At 36.4% G+C, this 24,631-nt stretch overlaps 2 protein-coding genes and 1 non-coding gene across 3 annotated transcripts; 2 read left to right on the plus strand and 1 right to left on the minus strand.

The window, feature by feature from the left end:
- The first annotated feature begins 1,424 nt into the window (after window positions 1-1,424).
- LOC127102710 (uncharacterized) lies at window positions 1,425-2,287 on the plus strand. The gene is made up of 3 exons (XM_051040055.1): window positions 1,425-1,679; window positions 1,772-1,889; window positions 2,016-2,287. Exons 1-3 carry the CDS (start codon window positions 1,425-1,427, stop codon window positions 2,285-2,287), a joined length of 645 nt encoding a protein of 214 aa, XP_050896012.1.
- Window positions 2,288-16,298: 14,011 nt separating this feature from the next.
- On the plus strand, window positions 16,299-16,405 carry LOC127108878 (small nucleolar RNA R71). The gene has a single exon (XR_007796380.1). It is a non-coding gene; the product is annotated as a small nucleolar RNA R71 (small nucleolar RNA).
- Window positions 16,406-20,454: 4,049 nt separating this feature from the next.
- LOC127100713 (ycf20-like protein) lies at window positions 20,455-23,366 on the minus strand. The gene is made up of 3 exons (XM_051037976.1): window positions 23,190-23,366; window positions 21,526-21,780; window positions 20,455-21,134 (listed from the first exon to the last, which is right to left on the minus strand). The coding sequence occupies exons 2-3, from the start codon at window positions 21,705-21,707 to the stop codon at window positions 20,690-20,692; spliced, it is 627 nt and encodes a 208-aa protein (XP_050893933.1). The 5' UTR covers window positions 21,708-21,780; window positions 23,190-23,366; the 3' UTR covers window positions 20,455-20,689.
- Window positions 23,367-24,631: the final 1,265 nt, after the last annotated feature.

Genomic DNA, 24,631 nt, shown 5'->3' on the forward strand with positions numbered 1-24,631 from the left:
GTTGGTGTAGTGATGTTGAGGATAAAAAACCCACAGTTGATTATGTGTTTATGCTAGGTGGTGCACCAGTTGCTTGGAGTTCGAGAAAAGAACTAGTACTATCATTGTCGTCGTGTGAAGAAGAGTACATAACTACTTCTCTTTGTGCATGTCAAGCAACTTGGATGGCAAATTTAGTCGAAGAGATTACAAGGAAGAATCATGGAGCGATTACCATGAAGATGGACAGCATGTCTGCTATCAATCTGGAGAAGAATCTGATAGTGCATGGTCGAAGCGAGCACATTGAAATGAGGTTTCACTATTTTAGAGAGCAAGAAGCAGAAGCGAAGCTGAACTTGGAACACTGCAGAACTGAGAATCAGATTGTAGATATTATGACAAAAGGAGTGCAGGTCGAAGTGTTTAAGAAGTTAAGGTCTATGATGAATATAGATCGCTTAGACACAATAAATTAGGTGGTGTGTTAAATTGTAGTTCCTTGTGTCGAAGCAGGTTGCTAGACAGAAGCAAGGAAGTGTCGAATCACCTAGGTGTCGAAATGACGAAGAGTATCCCGACAGTAATGTTAGACTTAGCTGTATTTATGTGTTCAGCTGAGTTAGTTAGGTTAGTTTTGGGTCTTGCTTAAGGAGTAAGCAAGATCAAAATCTATAAATAGGAAGTAACCCTTATTATTGGAAACAACTTGAATTTTGCAACTGTAAAAGAATAAAGAATCACATTTTGTGAGCAGAGAGTTACTATACATGATTTCTTCTTCCTTATTCGAAAACCTTAATCACTTTTTCTTCCCCAATTAAATTTTGTTTCTTTTCATTACCTTTGTGTAGAAATACAATCTTACAACTAAGATTGATTGATTAACTCGAGTGAAGAGTGAAGAAAAAGAAGAGAATTCGATCGGTTGATTGAATCTTGTTCATCAAGATTCGGTTCGGAATTCTCCATAGGTTTTGGTGAATTTCTTGAAGGGAAATTGGTGGATTTCCAACAATTGGGAAAGACTAGTGTTTAGTGAGATCTGAGTGAATTCCACAAGGTTGAAGATGAACGAAAACAGTAATCTAAGTATTAAGTTTCCAGTGTTAAATGGTAAGAACTGGAGTTGATTAATGGTTCATATGCGTGTGTTGTTTGACACTCAAGATGTTCTTGATCTTGTCAACGACGGTTACATTCTGGTTTCACTTCCGACAAAAGCAACGGATGTGCAGAGGAATGCTCAACGTGATCTGAGGAAGAAGGATCATAAGGCGTTGTTCTACATCCATCAGTGTGTGGATGCGGACATGTTTGAGAAAATTGTTGATTCGATGATGGCAAAGGCTGCGTGGAACATACTAGTACGGTGCTACGGCGGTGATGCATCAGTGAATAAGGTGAAGCTTTAGTCTCTACGTAAGCAGTATAAGAATATCAACATGAATAATAATGAGAAGGTACCTAACTACATCTCTAGAGTAATTCTGATCACAAATGAGATGAAGTCGTATGGAGAAACTCTCTCTGAAGAAAGGATCATTGATAAGGTACTTAGATCTCTTAGTCCTCAATTTGATTATATTGTTGTAGAAATTGAGCAATCTAAGGATCTTAGCACCATGAGAGTCGAAGAGCTACAAAGCAGTCTAGAGGCACAAGAGTTGCGTCTGATTGAGAGAAACTCTGAAATAGAGGTTGAGTAGCAGGCTCTGAAGGCAGCTTCTAGTAAAAAAAATATCAAAATCATTCTTAGTCATAAGCCAGGAATATATTTGATGGTGTTCAGAAGTCAGAAACCTCAACTTCTGAAAAACAGAAGACTGCTCAAAAGGGGAAGGAGAAGTATGACAAGAGGAAGGTTCAATGCTACTGTTGTAAGAAGTTTGGCCACTTCGATGCTGATTGTTGGTAAAACAAGGAAAGGAATTCAGAAGAAGCAAATGTAGCCAAAGGAGATTATGATGATGAATATGTATTATTGATGGCTTCTGAGTTTTATGATGCATATTTGACAAATTGGTGGTATGTAGACACTGGCTGCTCAAATCATCTTATTGGAAATGAGAAATGGCTGGTTGATTTTGACTCTAGAAAAAGGACAAGGATTAGATGTCCTGATGATAAATACCTCAATGTCGAAGGAACTAGAAATGTCAGATTAGTCATGAATAATGGTAAAACAACATTGATTCAGAATCTGTGGTATGTTCCTGGCAGGAAAAACAATATGATGAGTGTAGGTCAATTAATTGAGAATGGATTTTTCAGTTACTATGAAGGACAACCTTTTGAAGTTGTATGACTATAATAAGAAGCTGATTATGAAGTAAGAACAGGGGAGGAATAGAACATTCAAAATGAATGTTAAAACTGCAGACTCTGAATGCCTTAGTGCAACAAGTGATGTGAAGGAAAGTGAGTTGTGGCACAAAAGATTTGGTAATATGAAATTCAGAAACTTAGGGAATCTGAATTCAAAGAAGTTGGTACATGGAATTCCTACAATTAAGAAGCCAAAGAAGTCATGCAATGTGTGCATGAGAGGGAAGCAACCAAGACGGTCATTTGCATCTGAAATGCCTCCAAAAGCAAAGCATGTTTTGGGCGTGGTGCATTCTGATGTGTGCGGACCATTTCCAATACCTTTACTTGGAGGGAATAAATACTTTGTGTCATTTGTTGATGAGTTCATAAGGATGATGTATGTATCCCTGATAAAGTTTAAATATGATGTGTTTGCTGAATATAAGATGTTCAAAATCAAGGCTGAGAATCAGAGTGGTCAGAAGCTGAAAGTTCTCAGAACTGATGATGGAGGTGAGTATAACTCTACAGAGTTCAAAAATTTATATGAGGAGAATGGAATTGAGCATAAGGTGACTTCACACTCTTTAACTCAAAGGTCTCGCTGAAAGAAGAAGTCGAACTTTGCTTGATATGACAAGGAGCATGCTAAAGAAGAAGAATCTCCCTCACACCTTGTGGGGGAGAAGCGGTTGCCACTGCAGCATATGTTTTCAACAGGTGTTCAACCAAGAAGATGAAGGAAATTGTTTCTTTAGAGAAACGAATTGAAGATAAGCAAAGTGTGAGTCATCTGAAGGTGTTTAGTTATGTTTGTTACAAACATGTTCCAGATGCTAAGAGAAGGAAGTTGGATGACAGAAGTAGAGTTATGTTGATTGTAGGGTACCACGGTACATGTGCTTATAAGCTCTATTGTCTTGTCACTAACAAGGTTGAATTTAGAAAAGATGTCATTGCGAAGGAATCAGAAGCGTGGGATTGGAGTAAATATCAATCCAACTCTTGTGTAGTGCCAACTTCTAAAGATACTTCAGAATCTGAAGGTTCTAAAGATGACTCGAAATTAGAAGGTGACTATGAAAGAGAATCTGCTTTTGAAGGGGATTCTGTCTATGAAGATGAGTCAGAGTTTTTAGTCTAAAGATGAGTCAGAATCAGAAGATAATTCTGAAGATTACTCTAAAGGCGAGTCTGACTCTGAAGGCGTGTCTAACTCTGAAGGTGTGCCTGACTCTGAAGGTGAATCTGATTCTGATCCAGATTCTGATAGTGATTCAAACTCTGGTAGAGATTCAGACTTTAGGAATGTTCCAGACTCTGAAGGTGGTCATGCCTCTGAAGGTGGTACTTCTGGAGTTCCAGCATCTGATATAGTTCTAGCATCCGAAGAAGATTTTGAACATGTTCAGAGACCACAAAGAATCATAAACATTCCAACAAGGTTTGCAGAGTTTGACATCTGTATGATACTGAAATAGACTCTGAAGGAGAAGTCATTCAGTGTGCAATGTTAGTAGACTCTGAACCAGTTAATGTTGAAGAAGCTCTCAAGAAGAAAGTGTGGTTGAAGGCCATGAAAGATGAACTTGAGGCTATAGAAAGAAACAAGACTTTAGATTTGATTGAGTTTCCAAAGGACAAGAAATCCATCAGCGTCAGATGGGTTTTCAAGTTGAAACTGAAGCCAGATGGATCAATTGGAAAACACAAAGCAAGGTTAGTGGCAAGAGGTTTTACACAGAAACATGGGTTAGACTACTTTGAGGTGTTTGCTCTTATAGCGAGACATGAGACAATTAGACTGGTGATTGTGATAGCTGCAAACAGGAATTGGCATCTGATGCATCTGGATGTGAAATCTGCATTTCTATACGGTCCATTGCAAGAAGAGGTATATGTGTCACAAGCTCATGGATTTATGAAAAAGAAACAGGAAGGGATGGTGTACAGGTTACATAAAACGTTGTATGGGCTGAAACAAGCTCCTAAAGCTTGTAATTTGAAAATTTATTCATTTTTCAAGCTCCAAGGATTCAGAAAGTGTGAGATGGAGTATGGTGTCTATGTTCAACATACTTCTGAAGGCAATATGATTCTAGTATGTTTGTATGTTAGTGACATATTACTAACAAGAAGTTGTGAACATGAGATAGCTAAGTTCAAGAAGGTGTTGCTGAATGAGTTTGAGATAATTGATATAGAAAATATGACATATTTTCTAGGGATGAAGATTATGAACTCTGAGAAGGGTATCATTTTGCATCAGCTGAAGTATGAATTTGAACTTTTGAAGAGATTTGAGCTACTGAATTGTAAGTTTGTGGTCACACCTTCAGAAACAAATCACAAATTGGATTCTGATCCTGAAGGTGATGATGTAGATGCTACAATTTTCAAGCAATTGGTTGGCTCTCTAAGGTATTTGTGTAATACCATACCTGATATTTGTTATGCAGTTAGAATGGTTAGTAGGTTCATGAGTAAACCAAAATGGTCTCATTACCAAGATGTTGTCAGGATTCTAAGGTATATTAAGGGGACTCTGAAGTATGGAATTTTGTTCTCTTCTGGAGAAAAGGCTAATTCATAGCTAATGTGTTACTCAGACTTTGATTGGTGTGGAGACAAAATTGACAGAAGAAGTACATTTGTATATTTGTTTAAGTATCTGGGAGGTCCTATTTCTTGGTGTTCCAAGAAGCAATCAGTTGTTGCTTTGTCAACCTGTGAAACTGAATACATTGCAGGTGTTATGGTTGCATGTCAAGTTGTTTGACTTTTGAATTTACCACAGGATTTGAAGATCAAGGTAAACAAGCATTTGAAGATGATGATTGATAACAAGTCTGCAATCAATCTTGCCAAGAACCTAGTGACCTAGTGTTGCATGGGAGAAACAAGCATATTGAGACTAAGTATCCTTTTTTGAGAAGTCAGGTTCAAAATGGAGTGCTAGAAGTTATGCATTGTAGCACTTAGAAGCAACTTGTAGATGTCCTGACGAAAGCGATCAAGACTGATCAATTTCTTCACTTGAGGGATGTAATTGATGTTGTTAGTTTTGATTAGCTGAATATGAATTAAGGGATGGTATTAGAAATCATTCGTATTCACTAGTAGTAGTAATAGTAGTAGTAGTAGTAGTAGTAGTAGTAGTAGTAGTAGTAGTAATAGTAGTAGTAGTTGTAGTAGTTTTGTTAAGTTTAACCTAGTCAGCATAGGTAAGCATTTTGCCTACGCGACATTATTGTTATGTGTTCAGTGGATGTGTGTAACCATTTGTTGTAACCGTTTTGTAAAAGTATTGAAAGTTTGTTATTCTCTCTTCTCTTTCTTCTTCCAGCTTCATCTACTTCACCTTGTACACCAACAAATATAAAAAATAATTTATTAAAAATATTCTTTCGAAAGAACTCTTCTAAAAATTTAAAAAAAAAATTTAACTATTAAGAGATGTATTGAAATATATATATATATATATATATATATATATATATATATATATATATATATATATATATATATATATATATATATATATATATATATATATATATATATATATATATATATATGATCGCGACTTTATGAGTCGAATTGGGGTACTAACTGTAAGTGCACAGTTCTATCGCGTAGTTTTAAAAGATATCGATCCCACATGGACTTATGAATCGATATACCGTTTTCTAAGGTTACTTCGTAAAGCTAAGGCGGGTGATACTTTGATTGTTTGGGGGGAAAGTAAAACTAAAATTTGATCTAAATTAAATATCAATTAAGCGGATATCGGTATGTAGTTCGTCGTAATTAGGGAATCAAATCTTCGTTGGTTTCTTGGTTTTAAAATAAATCTTTTCAGTAGACAATATTGATTAAAAGCATTTTCTCAAACTCTCGCTCTGTTGAATAGACCATGACTTTATATTAATGTAGTTGTCACTTATTAGTTAAGTCCAAAATCACTTTTTTGAAAACAGTAGAATCTATAGAAACTCTTTTTAATAAAATAATAACCGTTTAAACACCCTCGTCTCAAACTCTCGCTCTGTTGACTTAGATTATATAATTAAACTTAAATGCTTAACTCTCGTCCTCACATTTAACCTTTAAAAATACTTTTTGAAAAAGATTAGAATTTAATTAACTCTAAAAATTGCTTTCGCCCTGATTTAGAATTAATGTCCAATTTACACTGTCCAATTAAAAACTCAAATTTTCGCTCTATTGCTTTTAACTTCTTTATGTCTTTTACTCTCGTACAAAAACTTTGGGATTAACCCTGTAAATTGAGGCCATAAAAAGAGTGACTTTATTTTTAAATGAAATTAAACCAACTTAGTTTCGATTCCTTCATTCCGCTTACTTTACATACCGATACCGAAATAAATTAGCCAGACATGCTAAACAGATCTAAACAATCATCATGCTTAAATAGAAACATCTCAGGCAAATAATGCAAATAAACAATAAAACAGGGCATATATAAATTCAAACAATAATTAAAGAACCTGAATAATTTATGGCAATCTTGAACACTCCACCACAGACCGGTTGGATTTGTTCTTGAAATCTTCAATCGGACAGGAAAATAAAAGTGAAGGAATAAAAACCTAGGGTCTAACGTAAGGTTAGATCCGGTGAAAGATACACAATAGTTTCCGGTGTAGAAACTATTGTGTGAAAAATTAATTAAGTGCTGAAAGATTGACTGGAAAAGAAAATAGAAATTGCAAAGAAAAGTAAAAACTGTAAAAAAATATAATGATGTAAAGTATGCTTGCACGGCTGGAAGAGAAAAAGCACGAAGAAGAGAGGATCTTCCTCAGGGTTTGAAGGAAGTGACTATTTATACTAGTCTACTTGTAACGGTTTCCAAAACTCCTTCCGTAAAAGTGGTCTTCACGTTTCCCAGGTCAAGCGTAACAATAGGCTTCAACGTGCCTCTGTTGCGCTTCTGAAGCCAAAAATATAGGAGAATGGTGTGACGTCCGTCACACCATGTGTTACGCTCGTAACACAAGGCAGCAGGGCGTGACGCTCGTCACACCATGTGTGGCGCTCGTCACAGGCTCAGCGCTAGTACTTTTGGGTTGGGCTTTGGTTTGGTGAAATTTGCTTCTCTTCATTTCTTTTTGCACCTCATTTTCTTCCTTTTTCACTTGTGCTTCAAATAAACTACCTGAGATAAATAAGAAGAAAAATACCAAGTAATATTGAATAAAATGAAATAAATTGAAGTGAATAATAATATAATTTAATTAAAGCGAGTCTAAAAATGTGATATTATTTCATGTTATCAATATATATATATATATATATATATATATATATATATATATATATATATATATATATATATGAGTTTAGTGGTAGTGCATTGTCAGTGTAAAATAATATTACACATGCATCCAATCAAAATATTTTAAAGTGCCAAATAATATAAATAATTTAAAATTTAATAGTTGATTTGGCGGAATACATAGTTGTCATTGGTTGACAGTGTAAAAATAATTTACACGGTCGGTGCACCATCATCTCTCTCTCTCTCTCTCTCTCTCTCTCTCTCTCTCTCTCTATATATATATATATATATATATATATATATTAAAAAAATACATAATTGTAATCAACTTTGTGATAACCCCGTGTCTTTTAGAAGATGGATTGAACAACTCTCTAATGTTAAAAGTTAAAACATTTATCCTCCGACTTCTAATCAAATAAGAACATTAGAAGATGGATTGAATATAAGATGTACAAAAAAAAGAAAAGGAAACTAAAGTCAATGTTGCCTTCCGCCGCGTGTTCTTGGACCTGGTGATCTTTGACGTACTTCCAAATCATCAAACCTGCTGAGCAACTCAGCGAACCGCTGATCGGTTAATGCATGCCTAGCCTCCTGTTGTTGCTGCATCACTTCGAGATTCTGCGCTTGCATACCATCGATAGCATCCATGATGTCGTCGTTGGTTGCTGGCCTTCTTCATCGACGACGTCGTGAGGATGGACCAGCTGCATTATCGGAAGGGTTGAGTGGGACTGATTGCTGTGCAGGAACCGGATCACCCTGCTCCATTTCGGCAAACTCGTCTGAAGGCGGGTTTGCTTGTGTAGGCTCGGTAGCTTCGGGAGAATTCAGATCATAGATGTGGCGGTTGGGATTGGTGACATCTGTTAGGGCAATGTTGGGTAGAACAACGCTTGGGACTTCCTGGTTGTTCACCATAAGGTAATACCCTCCCTCCGCCTACCCTGTTTTTGATTAGGCGGCTGGACCGACAGTAACTTATATCCATCAATAGGGGTGGGAGAGATTGTAAATTCTGAAGTCGATCCCCAAGATTTAAGCCAAGTGCTATGGTGGTGATTAATCCACCAATTACAAAAGGTTGACGGCCTCTAGCACATAGGGTGCGGATATGATGAAATAGAAAGGAGGCAGCGTTTACCTGTGTATCTGCTTCAAAGACGCAGTGGAGGAAAAATAATTCCTTGGCGTTGACTTTGCTGTTGTTCGGTCGACCAAAAATAGTGTTTTGCGGGATGCGGATGAAGTACCGGATGGTTGGGTTATGTATATGTGAAGCAAGTAATACATCCCAGTTGTTGGTTTCCACACCGGAAATTTTTCTAAAGAGGTCGAAGGCGTTTATATGCCACTGGGAGTTCGGAGGTATCCTAGGGTGGACTTGACCTTCTACAGGGAATTGTAGCATGGTGCTCAATTGGTTTTGGGATAGGGAGTATTCGGTGTTGAACATGCGGAATGTTGCAGTACCGGTTAAGTACTCGTCTTCACCGGTAGGAGTGTTGTACGAATAAGAACTTAAAAATTCTAAGGTGAGAGCGGGGTAGGTAGGTTGATTATGAGTGCAAAGAAAGGTTAAATCAGCAAGGCGGAGCATCCATTCTATACCTTGAAGTAATCCTAATTCTTGTAAACAATGTAAATCGGGATACCTGGTGGATTGGACGCCTCGCTGTTGGAAACGCTCAAACTGCTCCCTTTGATAATTTTCATCTTCGGATCGGAAGATGATATTTCCGAAATCTTGGTTTCCCGCCATACCGATAAGTGGTTTGAAAGAGGTAATAAGGAGAGAAGGGAAATGAAATTGATTTTATAGAATGGTTTGTGGTGTATGAAGAAAGGTATGGTGGGTATTTATAGGGAAAATTTTGGGAGTTGGAAAGGGAGTGGTTGAAAAGTAAATAAATGTGGGTAAATGTGAATAAATGAGGAAGGTAAAAAGGTGGGATGGTGTAACGGTCGTGTCCCAACGGTTAGTAACGTTCACATAGTCAGACGGTGTCACGCTCGTGACAGGGATGTTACGTGCGTCACAGGCACTTGTTGTGACGACCGTAATGGATTGTGTGACGCTCGTCACACAGTCATTCTTGTAACGTACTTTGTTTTTATCATTATATATTATTGTTATTATTTTGTTATGCATATGTTTATTTTATTTTGCTATTGTGATACTTTTAAATTGCCTTGCATGCTATTCTACTTTCATAATATATATATCTTTAATAAGTCATGCAGGTGGCAACAGTAGAGAGCATTATTGATAGATATTTGCATAAGTCATAAATAAAGTCAAATAAATCAATAGCTTCATAAAATAATCATAATGTAACATTGGAATACAAAAGTAAACATGCGAAAGAAAAACAAATACTAAAATAATTTGAAACTAAATTAATGAATAACCTAAACTAAAACTAAGTAACTAAGAAAAACAACTTCTATCCATCTGCATGATCTCTGGCCGGAGGAGCAAAGGAGTTAACACGGTTTAGCAACTCGTGGAACTGATTTGTCATACTGTTCATGTATCCCAGAAATTCTTGTCCCATGTTAGCTAACTCTTCTCTGAGGGCGTCCTGTTCTGACATCAAAGCCTGAATGGTGGTGTTATAATTAACTCCGGGCACATGATGTCTAAGATCGGGTATTGCCGATTCTTCGGTCGGGACAGGTTGAGGAGGAGGATCAATATCATAATAGCCAGATGGTGTCTGAGGGTCAGATTCAGCATAAGGGATCTGGTCGTCACAAATCTCATAGTCCTGGATGGATTCAGTAGATCTAGCAAGAGAGGGTGTTGCGTTCAGATTGTAGAGCCAGTTATTGCGGTTATGAACACTAGTCCTTGGACTAGGCAAGGTGAATAGGCAAAGAACTTGGTTGTTAATTATAAGCTCAAACTCTTCAGACCCTAGGTTTGCTATAAACATAGTGTTGAAGAGGAAGGGTATACTCATAGTCGCAATGCCACAGAAAGGGCTTAAGTCAAGCATAGGCTGACGTAATCCGATAGCATTACCAATCATGGTTATCAAGCCGCCTATTTGAATTGGTGCTCGTTCATCTTGGATAAGGTGGTCAAAATTTTCCAACATAAAAGTGGCACCGTTTACTGGACGGTTCTGGGAAGCACAAAATATGATGAAGAGTTCATCACGTGAAACTAAGGTACTGTTTGACTTCTTCCCAAATAAGGTGTGGGTCAGGATCTTATGGAAATAACGAAAGGCCGGGTTATGTATGTTTCCAGAAAGAAACTCATGTTCCTCGGGATCGTCATTTCCAGTCAAGCTTCCCCAAAAGTGTTCAAGTTCTCTGTATTCAAAAAGTTCTTCTTGGCTCACTGTGAATGTGTCAAGGGAGGTAGGGAAACCTAAAAGGTTGGTAAAGTCTTGAATATTAAATTGATACTCCATGTTGAACATTCTGAACTGAATGAAACCTCTGCTTATTCCTTTTCCATGGCTGGGTAGATAGATCAGAGAACTAAGGAATTCTAGAGTCAGTCTCCGATAAGTGACGAATTGTCTACGGATAGGAGTGGTTTCCCACCCTATCTGACTCAGCAAATACAAGACACTCTCTCTTAGTCCAAGGGCAGTCATTGCCCAATCATCAGCATACAAACTAGGTAGCATCTCTCTCTCTGCTAGTTCCTCAAACTTTTGTTTCTGAGCTTTCCCTCTGAATTTGATACCCATACGATCAATTTGTCCCATCAGGTTAGTGTTAGCTAGAGAAAGGAAAAACAAGAGTTTTAGTCAGGATTTGGCCAAATGCCGAAAGAATAGAAGAAGAAAAATTAAAATAGATTAAGAATGAATACTAAATAAAATTTAAAAGAATAATTAAGTAAGAAATGAAAATATAGATATTTGTGGGTTGTCTCCCACTAAGCGCTTTGTTTAATGTCGCAAGCTCGACAATAAACTATCAAATATAATCTATAAAATTTGGGGGCACTACGTCTAAGTGCAGGACTTGTGAATCTTCAATGTTCTCTGCATAGTGATAATGTTTTAGACGCTGCCCGTTTACGATAAACGGTTCAATGGATTTTCCTTTAATTTCCACCGCTCCACTGGGGAAAACATTAGTAATTTGAAAAGGACCTAACCATCTAGATCGTAGTTTTCCCGGGAATAACTTTAGCCTAGAGTTGAATAACAGGACTGTATCGCCTCGTTCGAAGATTTTCCTTGATATGCGCTTGTCATGCCATTATTTTGTTCTTTCTTTGTAGATTCTGGCATTCTCGTAAGTGTCTCGTCTGAGTTCCTCTAATTCGTTTATATCAAGGATTCGCTTTTCACCGGCGGCTTTATAGTTTAAATTTAGATTTTTAATAGCCCAGTAGGCCTTATGTTCCAATTCTACCGGGAGGTGGCAAGATTTTCCATAAATAAGCTTAAGTGGGGTTGTCCCTATGGGAGTTTTGTAAGCAGTTCGATACGCCCATAAAGCTTCTGGTAATTTCAATGACCAGTCTTTCCTTGAGGTGGTAACTGTTTTTTCCAATATTTGTTTGATTTCTCTGTTAGACACTTCCACTTGCCCACTGGTTTGAGGGTGGTAAGGTGTCGCTACTCTATGCCTTACGCCATACTTAAACAGTAGTTTTTCGAGTACCTTGGATATGAAATGCGATCCACCATCACTGACTACTATTCTCGGGACACCAAATCTTGGAAATATTATATTCTTAAAGAGTCTAGTTACTACTCGTGTGTCGTTTGTTGGAGAAGCTATAGCTTCAATCCATTTTGATACGTAGTCAACTGCTACGAGTATGTACTTGTTACCAAAAGAAGATGGAAAAGGTCCCATGAAGTCTATTCCCCACACGTCGAAAATCTCTACTTCCAAAATGCCCTTTTGTGGCATTTCGTCACGTCTAGATATGTTTCCTGTGCGTTGACATCTATCACATTTCTTGATAGCCGCATGCACATCCTTCCATATGTTTGGCCAATAAAGACCGGCTTGTAAGATTTTGGAGCAGGTCTTGGATGTACTTGCATGTCCACCATAAGGAGCGGAGTGACAGTGTTGGATTATATTTTCTACCTCTTCTTCAGGTATACACCGACGGAAAATACCGTCGGGACCTCTTTTGAAAAGTAAAGGGTCATCCCAGTAATAGTGTTTTATGTCATAGAAGAATCGTTTCTTTTGTTGGTAGGATAAAGTAGGAGGAACTATTCCGGCAGCTAAATAATTGACGAGATCAGTGTACCATGGTGTAACACATATAGCTAAGGTGGTTTCTACCTGTTTATCAGCTTTATTTTCTTTCAAAGTAGCTATAAGTTTATCGTACGAGAAATCATCGTTGATCGATGTTGTTTCCGGTTCCAGCTTTTCAAGTCTAGAGAGGTGATCTGCTACTACATTTTCAGTTCCTTTCTTATCTTTGATTTCCATATCGAACTCTTGTAGCAACAGGATCCACCTTAGGAGCCTAGGTTTAGCATCCTTTTTTGTTAAGAGGTACTTGATAGCAGCGTGGTCGGTGTAAATGATTATTTTGGCTCCGACCAAGTAAGAACGAAATTTATCTAGTGCAAACACTACTGCTAATAGTTCTTTCTCGGTTGTGGCGTAATTCATTTGTGCTTCATCTAGAGTTCTACTTGCGTAATATATGACGTGAAGCTTTTTATCTTTTCGTTGTCCTAAAACAGTGCCCACGGCGTAATCACTGGCATCACACATTATTTCGAATGGCTCATTCCAATCTGGTGTCTGCATTATGGGCGCGGAGATCAATGCTTGTTTAAGCGTCTGGAATGCTTTTAAACATTTGTTGTCGAAGATGAATTCAGCATCTTTCATCAATAGTCCGGTCAAAGGTTTAGTTATTTTAGAGAAGTCTTTAATGAATCGTCGGTAAAAACCGGCATGTCCTAAGAAGCTTCGTACTTCTCTCACAGTTTTCGGAGGTTGAAGGTTTTCGATTACCTCTATTTTGGCTTTGTCTACTTCAATTCCTCTATTTGAGATGATATGTCCTAAAACAATTCCTTCTTGTACCATGAAGTGACATTTTTCCCAATTAAGTACTAGGTTTACTTTTACACATCGTTCTAGAACTCTTTCTAGGTTTTCAAGACATTCTTCAAAGCTTTGCCCGCATACGGAAAAGTCATCCATAAATACTTCCATGATATTTTCGAGAAAATCGGCGAATATTGCCATCATGCACCTTTGGAAGGTTGCGGGAGCATTGCACAAGCCAAACGGTATTCGTCTATAAGCGAAAGTACCAAAAGGACACGTGAATGTTGTCTTTTCTTGGTCATCAGGATGAATTGGTATTTGAAAGAAGCCTGAGTAACCGTCTAGATAGCAGAAATGAGAATGTTTTGCTAATCGTTCTAACATCTGGTCAATGAATGGTAAAGGGAAATGATCTTTTCGGGTTGCTTTGTTTAGTTTCCTATAGTCAACGCACATTCTCCATCCCGATTCGATTCGTTTGGTTATAGTTTCCCCTTTTTCATTTTCAATAACTGTTATACCTCCTTTCTTCGGTACCATGTGTACAGGACTAACCCATTTGCTATCAGATATAGGATATATGATACCTGCCTCTAATAACTTGGTTACTTCCTTCTTCACAACCTCACTCAGGATCGGGTTCAGTCTCCTCTGATGTTCCCTAGAAGTTTTACAGTCTTCTTCTAGCATGATGCGGTGCATACAAATAGAAGGACTTATTCCTTTAAGGTCGGTGATGTTGTACCCTAGTGCGGTTGGATATTTTCTTAAGATATGTAGGAGTTTTTCGGTTTCGAGCTTTCCTAGGTCTGCATTACCTATCACTGGTCGTTCAAGTTCTAAAACTAGGAATTCATATCTCAGATTTTTGGGAAGTGTTTTCAGGTCTAGGGTTGGTTTCTTAAGGCATTGCGTAGGATCCGGTGTTATTGCTAAACATTGGTTGAGTTTGTCTTCTACAAGATAGTCAGACGATTTGTCCTTTTCTAACTCTGTTTCTTTTATGCATTCATCGATGATATCCATGAAGTAACATGTATCTTCTATTGCAGGTGCTTTCAAAATTTGGGAAAGAATGAACTCAATTTTCTCTTCTCCTACTTCGAAAGTGAGTCGTCCTCGTTTTACGTCTATGATCGCACCGGCAGTTGCTAAGAATGGTCTTCCCAGTATAATGGGTGTAACTTCATCTTCTCTAATGTCCATAATTATAAAATCGGTTGGGATGTAGAATTGACCTATGCGCACGGGAACGTTTTCAAGAATTCCTACAGGATATCTAACAGAACGATTTGCCAATTGCACAGACATTTTAGTTGGTCTTAATTCTCCCATTTCAAGTTTCTTGCATATGGATAAGGGCATAACACTAATACCGGCTCCTAAATCGCATAAGGCTTTATCTATGACAAATTTTCCTATGTGACAGGGTATAGAGAAACTACCTGGATCTTTAAGTTTAGGAGGCATATTCTGGATTATAGCGCTACATTCAGCAGTGAGTGTAACAGTTTCGCTATCTTCAAGTTTCCTTTTATTAGAAAGAATTTCTTTTAAGAACTTAGCATATGAGGGCATCTGCGTAATAGCTTCTGTAAATGGAATTGTGACGTTTAACTGTTTCAGTAGGTCAACAAATTTTTTAAATTGACCCGCATCTTTGTTTTTAATAAGCCTTTGAGGGTAAGGGATAGGTGGTTTATAAGGTGGTGGAGGTACATAAGGTTCTTTCTTTTCTACGGTTTCCTTATTACTCTCTTCCTTTTCCTTAGGTGTACTTTCTTCCTCAATTGACTTCTTAGAGTTTTGGTTTTCATTTCTTGGATCTACTGGTCCTTCCACTTCCGTTCCACTCCTTAGTATGATTGCATGAGCGTGGCTTTTCGGGTTAGGTTGGGGCTGTCCAGGAAATGCACCAGTTGGGGCAGCAGTAGGCGCTTGTTGTTGAGCTACTTGTGATATTTGTATTTCCAGCATTTTGTTATGGGTAGCCAAGGCATCTACTTTACTTGCTAGTTGTTTGATTTGTTCGCTAGTGTGTATATTCTGGTTTAAGAAATCTTTATTGGTTTGCTGTTGAGAAGCTATGAAGTTCTCCATCATTATTTCCAAGTTGGATTTCCTAGGAACATTATTGTTAGGTGTAGATGGGGTCGGCTTTTGATATCCAAGAGGTATAGTTGGGGCTTGATTTGGAGCTTGTCCTGGTGCGTATAAAGCATTATTACTCTTATATGAAAAATTAGGATGATTCTTTCAGTTTGAGTTATAGGTGTGCGAGTAGGGATTTCCTTGAGCATAATTCACTTGTTCTGCTTGGATTCCTGTTAGGAGTTGACAATCCGTAGGAGTGTGACCTTGGATTCCACAGACTTCGCAATTCTGAGTTGCGGCAACCACGGTGGTTGGAGGTGATACATTCAAGCTTTCAATTTTCTGGGTCAGGGCTTCCACTTTTGCATTAACATGATCAAGGCTACTTATCTCGTACATGCCACTTTTCGTTTGAGGTTTCTCTACCATTGCTCGGTCGCTTCCCCATTGATAATGATTTTGGGCCATGCTTTCGATAAGTTGATAAGCATCGGCATAAGGTTTATCCATAAGTGCACCACCTGCTGCGGCGTCTATTGTTAACCTTGTGTTGTACAAGAGACCATTATAGAAGGTATGAATCACTAACCAGTCCTCTAAACCATGGTGTGGACAAAGTCTCATCATGTCTTTGTATCTTTCCCATGCTTCGAAAAGAGACTCGTTATCTTTCTATTTAAATCCATTTATCTGGGCTCTCAACATAGCTGTTTTGCTTGGAGGAAAATATCGGGCAAGGAATACTTTCTTCAACTCGTTCCATGTGGTAACCGAGTTGGAAGGAAGAGACTGAAGCCATCTTCTAGCTTTATCTCTTAATGAGAAAGGAAAAAGGCGAAGTCGAATTGCCTCTGAAGTGACACCATTAGCTTTAACAGTATCAACATATTGGACAAATACGGATAAATGAAGGTTTGGATCCTCAGTAGGATTTCCAGAGAATTGATTCTGTTGCACTGCCTGCAACAGAGAAGGTTTAAGTTCGAAGTTGTTTGCTTCGGTTGCGGGTGGAGCAATACTCGAATGCGGCTCATCTTGCGATGGAGCGGCGTAATCTCGAAGAGCACGAGCTGGTTCTGCCATCTCGGGTATTGGTGAAGGAAAAAGATTTTTGAGGTCGGGAATTTCGATAGGAGGGAGATTGTTTGCAGCACGATATTCCCGAATTCGTCGTAAGACTCGGAGATAAAGTTCGATGTCGTTGATTCGTAAGTAAAATGGCTTGCCTTGTGAGCGAGTGTGTGGCATACAAATCAACGAAAGAAAGAAAAGAAAAAAAATGCCTTAGTCTCTACAGCGTAACAGAAGAGTTACGATATCGACTAAACAAAAGTCCCCGGCAACGGCGCCAAAAACTTGATCGCGACTTTATGAGTCGAATTGGGGTACTAACTGCAAGTGCACAGTTCTATCGCGTAGTTTTAAAAGATATCGATCCCACAGGGACTTATGAATCGATATACCGTTTTCTAAGGTTACTTCGTAAAGCTAAGGCGGATGATACTTTGATTGTTTGGGGGAAAAGTAAAACTAAAATTTGATCTAAATTAAATATCAATTAAGCGGATATCGGTATGTAGTTCGTCGTAATTAGGGAATCAAATCTTCGTTGGTTTCTTGGTTTTAAAATAAATCTTTTTAGTAGACACTATTGATTAAAAGCCTTTTCTCAAACTCTCGCTCTATTGAATAGACCATGACTTTATATTAACGTAGCTGTCACTTATTAGTTAAGTCCAAAATCACTTTTTTGAAAACAGTAGAATCTATAGAAACTCTTTTTATTAAAATAATAACCGTTTAAACACCCTCGTCTCAAACTCTCGCTCTGTTGACTTAGATTATATAATTAAACTTAAATGCTTAACTCTCGTCCTCACATTTAACCTTTAAAAATACTTTTTGAAAAAGATTAGAATTTAATTAACTCTAAAAATTGCTTTCGCCCTGATTTAGAATTAATGTCCAATTTACATTGTCCAGTTAAAAACTCAAACTTTCGCTCTATTGCTTTTAACTTCTTTATGTCTTTTACTCTCGTACAAAAACTTTGGGATTAACCCTGTAAATTGAGGCCATAAAAAGAGTGACTTTATTTTTAAATGAAATTAAACCAACTTAGTTTCGATTCCTTCATTCCGCTTACTTTACATACCGATACCTAAATAAATTAGTCAGACATGCTAAACAGATCTAAACAATCATCATGCTTAAATAGAAACATCTCAGACAAATAATGCAAACAAACAATAAAAGAGGGCATATATAAATTCAAACAATAATTAAAGAACCTGAATAATTTATGGCAATCTTGAACACTCCACCACAGACCGGTTGGATTTGTTCTTGAATTCTTCAATCGGACAGGAAAATAAAAGTGAAGGAATAAAAACCTAGGGTCTAACGTAAGGTTAGATCCGGTGAAAGATACACAATAGTTTCCGGTGTAGAAACTATTGTGTGAAAAATTAATTAAGTGTTGAAAGATTGACTGGAAAAGAAAATAGAAATTGCAAAGAAAAGTAAAAGCTGTAAAAAAATATAATGATGTAAAGTATGCTTGCACGGCTGGAAGAGAAAAAGCACGAAGAAGAGAGGATCTTCCTCAGGGTTTGAAGGAAGTGACTATTTATACTAGTCTACTTGTAACGGTTTCCAAAACTCCTTCCCTAAAAGTGGTCTTCACGTTTCCCAGGTCAAGCGTAACAATAGGCTTCAACGTGCCTCTGTTGCGCTTCTGAAGCCAAAAATATAGGAGAATGGTGTGACGTCCGTCACACCATGTGTTACGCTCGTAACACAAGGCAGCAGGGCGTGACGCTCGTCACACCATGTGTGGCGCTCGTCACAGGCTCAGCGCTAGTACTTTTGGGTTGGGCTTTGGTTTGGTGAAATTTGCTTCTCTTCATTTCTTTTTGCACCTCCTTTTCTTCCTTTTTCACTTGTGCTTCAAATAAACTACCTGAGATAAATAAGAAGAAAAATACCAAGTAATATCGAATAAAATGAAATAAATTGAAGTGAATAATAATATAATTTAATTAAATCGAGTCTAAAAATGTGATATTATTTCATGTTATCAATATATATATATATATATATATATATATATATATATATATATATATATATATATATATTATATATATATATGAGTTTAGTGGTAGTGCATTGTCAGTGTAAAATAATATTACACATGCATCCAATCAAAATATTTTAAAGTGCCAAATAATATAAATAATTTAAAATTTAATAGTTGATTTGGCGGAATACATAATTGTCATTGGTTGACAGTGTAAAAATAATTTACACGGTCGGTGCACCATCATCTCTCTCTCTCTCCTCTCTCTCTCTCTCTCTCTCTCTCTCTCTCTCTCTCTCTCTCTCTCTCTCTCTCTCTCTCTCTCTCTCTCTCTCTCTCTCTCTCTCTCTCTCTCTCTCTCTCTCTCTCTCTCTCTCTCTCTCTCTCTCTCTCTCTCTCTCTCTCTCTCTCTCTCTCTCTCTCTCTCTCTCTCTCTCTCTCTTCTCTCTCTCTCTCTCTCTCTCTCTCTCTCTCTCTCTCTCTCTCTCTCTCTCTCTCTCTCTCTCTCTTCTCTCTCTCTCTCTCTCTCTCTCTCTCTCTCTCTCTCTCTCTCTCTCTCTCTCTCTCTCTCTCTCTCTCTCTCTCTCTCTCTCTCTCTCTCTCTCTCTCTCTCTCTCTCTCTCTCTCTCTCTCTCTCTCTCTCTCTCTCTATATATATATATATATATATATATATATATATATTAAAAAAATACATAATTGTAATCAACTTTGTGATAACCCCGTGTCTTTTAGAAGATGGATTGAACAACTCTCTAATGTTAAAAGTTAAAACATTTATCCTCCGACTTCTAATCAAATAAGAACATTCTAGACCGAATTTAATTTTTTTAAAAATAATTTTTATAATTTAATATAATTTTTGTAAAAAAAAATTAAAAAAAGTACTACCTAAAAATTTCAAATAAAGATTTAGTTTAATTGTTATTTTTAAAATATTGTTTTAAATATTTTATCATTTTAATAAAACCTTTGAAGTTATTTTAAATAGTTTTTCATAAATATCTTTGACATATAATTTTTTGAAAAAAAAATGCAATTTCGAGTATGTTTTGATCTTCAATAATATATATTTAAGTATAAGATATCAAAATTAATCTTTTAATTAAAAAAATGAATATAAAAACTTGTAATATTTTAAAAAACAATTTTATAAAATCCGTTTTTAAAAATTAAAAAAAAAAACTTCTTTTTAAAACTTAAAACAAATCAAATCAAGCATACATATATGAAATAGCTAGTTAGCCATATGAAATTTGATGAAACTCTACTATAACAATCAAGTTGCTAATCACATCAACCAAACATATAAAATTAATTGTCACAATTAGAAAAAAAGTTCACTAGAGAAATTGAATTTGTAAAACTTAATGACCAGCTGCAAGTATTTTATCAAATTTTCAAAGAAGCCATTTTCTTTTAATAAGTTTGGTACATATGGCTTACATGCATTAACTCAAAGGAGAGTTTCAAAAAATAATTTTGATTTTTTTCCCAATTATGGTCAAAATTTCACGTCATATAAATGAATAAGTGGAATTTACAAGCTCAAACTCAAACTCATAAGTGGAATGTTATGAGCTCAAACTCAAACTCATAAGTGGAATGTTATGAGCTCAAACTCATGCCCCTATGCTCAGATATTGTTGAAATAAATATACAACAGAATCAATTCAGGTTGTGTCAAGAATGCCACAATTTCTCCATCACAGAAGCACATGCAACAGCGCACCAAGCATAATGCCTCATTAAACAATGGTATTCATATATTACAATTTCAAGTGCAACAATTATCAATAAAATTAAGCTAGCATTATATGAAAAGCAACTTTGCACTTATGGCTTACCATGGTTTTATAGAATAGAACGATAAATCGAAGAGACCAAGAAAGACAGGTTTCTGGTCCTTAGCTGCCTAGCTTGAAAGCATCAACAAAGAGGCCCAAACATATGCCTGCTTTCCAGTAGTTCACCATAACTAGAAAAGACTGCAACCTCCCAGTCCTCATAGTAGCTGGATTTTTATATATTAGCATACCGATGCCCTCTATTGCTGCCACTACAATACCAGCAACCAGAACGTCCCAATCCCCGGTTTGACCAAGGATTGTAGCAAGTGCATTTGCCGTGTAGAAACCCAAAAGCACCAGGAATATTTTCATAGGGAAGTTCTTTCTAGCTGAATTCAGCTTCTCCAGAAGTTGTCTGCCACCTGCACTCAGTATTCTACCCAATCGAGTGCCACCAAAACTCGAACCAGAATCATTAAGGCTTTGTTGCTCATCATTACCGGACAATCCATCTGTGTTCAAGGCCAAAGCTACTTTCCACCCAGCTCTTCTTCCCAGGAAACTGAACCAAGGTATTGAAAAACATTAAAACAATCGGTATTGCATGGATATGGAATGGAAGAAAAAAAACCATTTCCCTCCAGTAGTAGGGTGAGAATACCCGAAAAATCCAATTAATCAAAACAATGGAGTCAATTAAACTTGCGATATCCTTGTTTTTACTAGCTATACTTCAATGGGAAGAATGCATAATATCCATTTTTGATACTAAGATAAAAGAGTTTCAAATACAGAAAAGTATTAACAATAATAAACAAAGTTTGTTTTCAACTAGGTCGTGTCAGCTACATAAATCAAATAAAGATTATATAATGCAAATAATTATTATAATAAAATGCCACCTTCATTTTAAACCAAGTGAAAATATATAACAATAAAGTAAGTTCAGTTACCGGCTCTGAGAAAAAGGCAAAGACTTCATGCCAACATTTGGAGTTACGCCACTAAAACTTGACTCACAACAACATCTGTAGATTCTAGAAGTTGCAAGGGGTGTAAATGTTCTTTTTGAGCCTTCATTCTCTATAACTGATAATCTCCACTGCAGATTCGTCGATCCCATTTGACAAGCCATGTATTCTGAACAGTAATTCTTAACCAGTTGTACGAGTTTTCAGATTTGTTTATTGTGTTATCAGGCTCCTAATCTGCATTAGTTCAAAGTCTTAAAAAGTTAAATGCAGAGTTTCACAGGGTGCATCATTCATTAAACTACAAATCAACATCAGTAATATTTCAAACTATATATTATATTGGCCGCATTTTATCACAGTGATTTCCAGCCATGTTTCATCTGCATCTTCGAAGTGATTGCAAATTAAATGAGAAACATGAATTGTTTTCTTCACAATCTGCACAATAGCATTTTATTCTTTTTAATGGATTGCCTGAACTCATCGCCATGGCAGACTTATTATGGTATTGTTTAATCCATGCAACCAACCTCACCTCGTGGATAAAAACTTTGATTGTTGTTGTTGTAGTTGTAAAAACTAGGGATACACATAATATTGTAGTAAATGACCAGAACCACATGTAGATAACAAAAATGAAATAATTTAAAATAAACGACTTTGTTGATCATCTTAATTTTCTTTAAATAAAGTGTTTTCCTTTTGTTTTTAGTTCCAAAGAGCCGAGAGCGGCAAAACCCACACACACACTAAGTTTTGAGAAGTGGAGATTTGCAGATGCAATTATCATTTGAGTTATACTTATAGGAACAAAACAAAAAACTTTCTTCTACAAAGCCATTTTGTGAGAATTAAAAAATGATGGATCTTTCAAACTAGTTTAGTAAATCTTATAACTATTATTCCGAGCGGCTTACAAGGCCCAGGACGAAAAACCAAGAGGCAAAGCAAGGAAGCGCATGCGAGAAACAGGTGTTCCTCTATCCTCACCTAGAGCAGACAATCCCACTCTAAAGCATTACCAACCGTCCAGATCAATTGGACAACTGACCTCGATCCACGTTGCGCTTTCAGTTTAAAATGCTCCCACTATATAAGAGAGAAAGCACATCACTCTCAAGTATTTAAATCCATTCTCACATCACTTCTCATTCTCTCACTGATTTGGGCATCGGAGTGTTAACCTTGCAGGTCAGTCTCATCTCCACCATACCGAAAGCTCAAATCCGCCATAAGGAAGCACTACTTCACCATTCACCGCACGACTCTGGTTCCACAATGGAACAACTATGATAGTTTAATTTGCCATAACTGCCAAATTTTGGGGAATAACTTTTCTAGGTTTGTAATTTTGTATACTTCAAATTAGCACCATGACTAGGGGATTATAAGGAATCGTTTTTATAGCAGGTGAGGTTTTAATTTGCTACGTCAAATTGCATTGTATAATGTTCTAAGTTTCTAAGTACTGAAATCCCTAAACAGAAAACCTAGGTGGGGAAAAGCATTTAGTGCAAGGAAACATGGCCTAATCATGAATTTGCAGAAGGCAATTATAATTCAAAACAGTCATTACATGCAATAATGGAACTAAATCTAGTGACACTGAGCAAAATCTTTGAAGCGAAGTGAGAGAGCGTTACCTCTATCTTGTCGAAAAGAGGATGACGAGAACCGGTGACCGGAAACGGAGAGAGGAAGAGGACCATAGCATACACAAGTGTAAATACTTGTTTGTTTGTATTGTATCGCTTTTCATGAAGCTGTCTGTCTATTCGGATCAGCCCATTCTTCTTCCAATCGGTGAGATTGGGTCGGATAACATTTTAATTAAATATTTAATTTATGAAAATCATTAATACCATTAATATTTGAGATTAATGATGATGAATTTGACAATGTAAAGTTCATCTAATAAGATTATATCATTTCGTCATGTCAGATCAGTATTTTAAAATTTTCAGTCTGACTTTGCGGGATACATGGTCGTCATTGATTGACAGTATAAAATAAATTTACACCGTCAGTACATCACCATTTTCTCTTAATATTTTCGTATATATTTAATCAAAAATATAATATAAATATAAAATGTTGGCTTAAATAATTTTTCGGTTCGCGAGTTTTTGCTTTAATTCATAATTTTTTTTTAAAACGAGTTTTTATATGTTGATTTTCTTTTGACGTTAGTCATTGATATTAAATTTCAACTTTAAAAAATGACGTGGCAAATGGTGATGATGTGGAATTAATTTTTCTTTATACTCTATTATTACGTGAAAATTCTAGTTTCTCAAAATAAAAGTACAAAATCATTTTTATATTTAGTCCTTGCAAAATTAGGGTTTCGAAATAGAAAAGTTCAATGTAGGAGGCGATTGCATGAGAAGAGGACCAACAATTCATTGTGGTACATGACTAAGCAAGACGACTGATTCAAGCACAACATTCTTCTATTAATGAGGTTCTATTTGTTTTGTGTTCTTTCCGTTCCGTGTTGTTGAAATATCTATAGATGAGTTTTACTTTGAATTTTCATTATGGGGTTAACTTTCTTAGGGATTATGTAGTATATTACAAAGGGGGATATGAACATGCAGTAGACATTGATCATGATAGGTGGAGCTTCTTTGAAACCATTAATATTGTGAAAGATATTATTTAGCTTGATCATTCGGAATATTGATTATGGTGGTATAACAATGATGCAGACAAATATAATAGAACAGTTAGTGAGGATGTTGATGAGATTTATAAATATGTTGTTCAAGCGAATTGAGTTATACACATATATGTTGAGTATAGTGTTAAAGGCATGGATGGAGTAATGTTAAAGAACATATAGTAGCTAATGTTGGAAATAATTTTGAAAAAGATAAAATAGTTCATGATGGAAATAACAATGTAGTAGTTAATGGTGATATATGATATTGTATTTTATATTGTTAGTTAAATTTAATGTATTTGTTTTTAAAAAATTGAGTTTAACTTTTATTTATAAGTTAATGTTGAGCTTATAAATGGTTGTAATATATATATATATATATATATATATATATATATATATATATATATATATATATAT

The sequence above is a fragment of the Lathyrus oleraceus genome, chromosome 7 (genome assembly GCF_024323335.1).
Source record: "Lathyrus oleraceus cultivar Zhongwan6 chromosome 7, CAAS_Psat_ZW6_1.0, whole genome shotgun sequence".
Taxonomy (NCBI): domain Eukaryota; kingdom Viridiplantae; phylum Streptophyta; class Magnoliopsida; order Fabales; family Fabaceae; genus Lathyrus; species Lathyrus oleraceus.

Coding starts and splice junctions, on each gene's coding strand:
- LOC127102710 (XM_051040055.1), top strand. CDS start 1,425: ATGAATAATAATGAGAAGGTACCTAACTACATCTCTAGAGTAATTCTG. Junction 1,680..1,771: donor AGAGAAACTCTGAAATAGAG/GTTGAGTAGCAG, acceptor GATGGTGTTCAG/AAGTCAGAAACCTCAACTTC. Junction 1,890..2,015: donor TGGCCACTTCGATGCTGATT/GTTGGTAAAACA, acceptor GGTGGTATGTAG/ACACTGGCTGCTCAAATCAT.
- LOC127100713 (XM_051037976.1), bottom strand. CDS start 21,707: ATGGCTTGTCAAATGGGATCGACGAATCTGCAGTGGAGATTATCAGTT. Junction 21,135..21,525: donor TTGCCTTTTTCTCAGAGCCG/GTAACTGAACTT, acceptor ACCTTGGTTCAG/TTTCCTGGGAAGAAGAGCTG.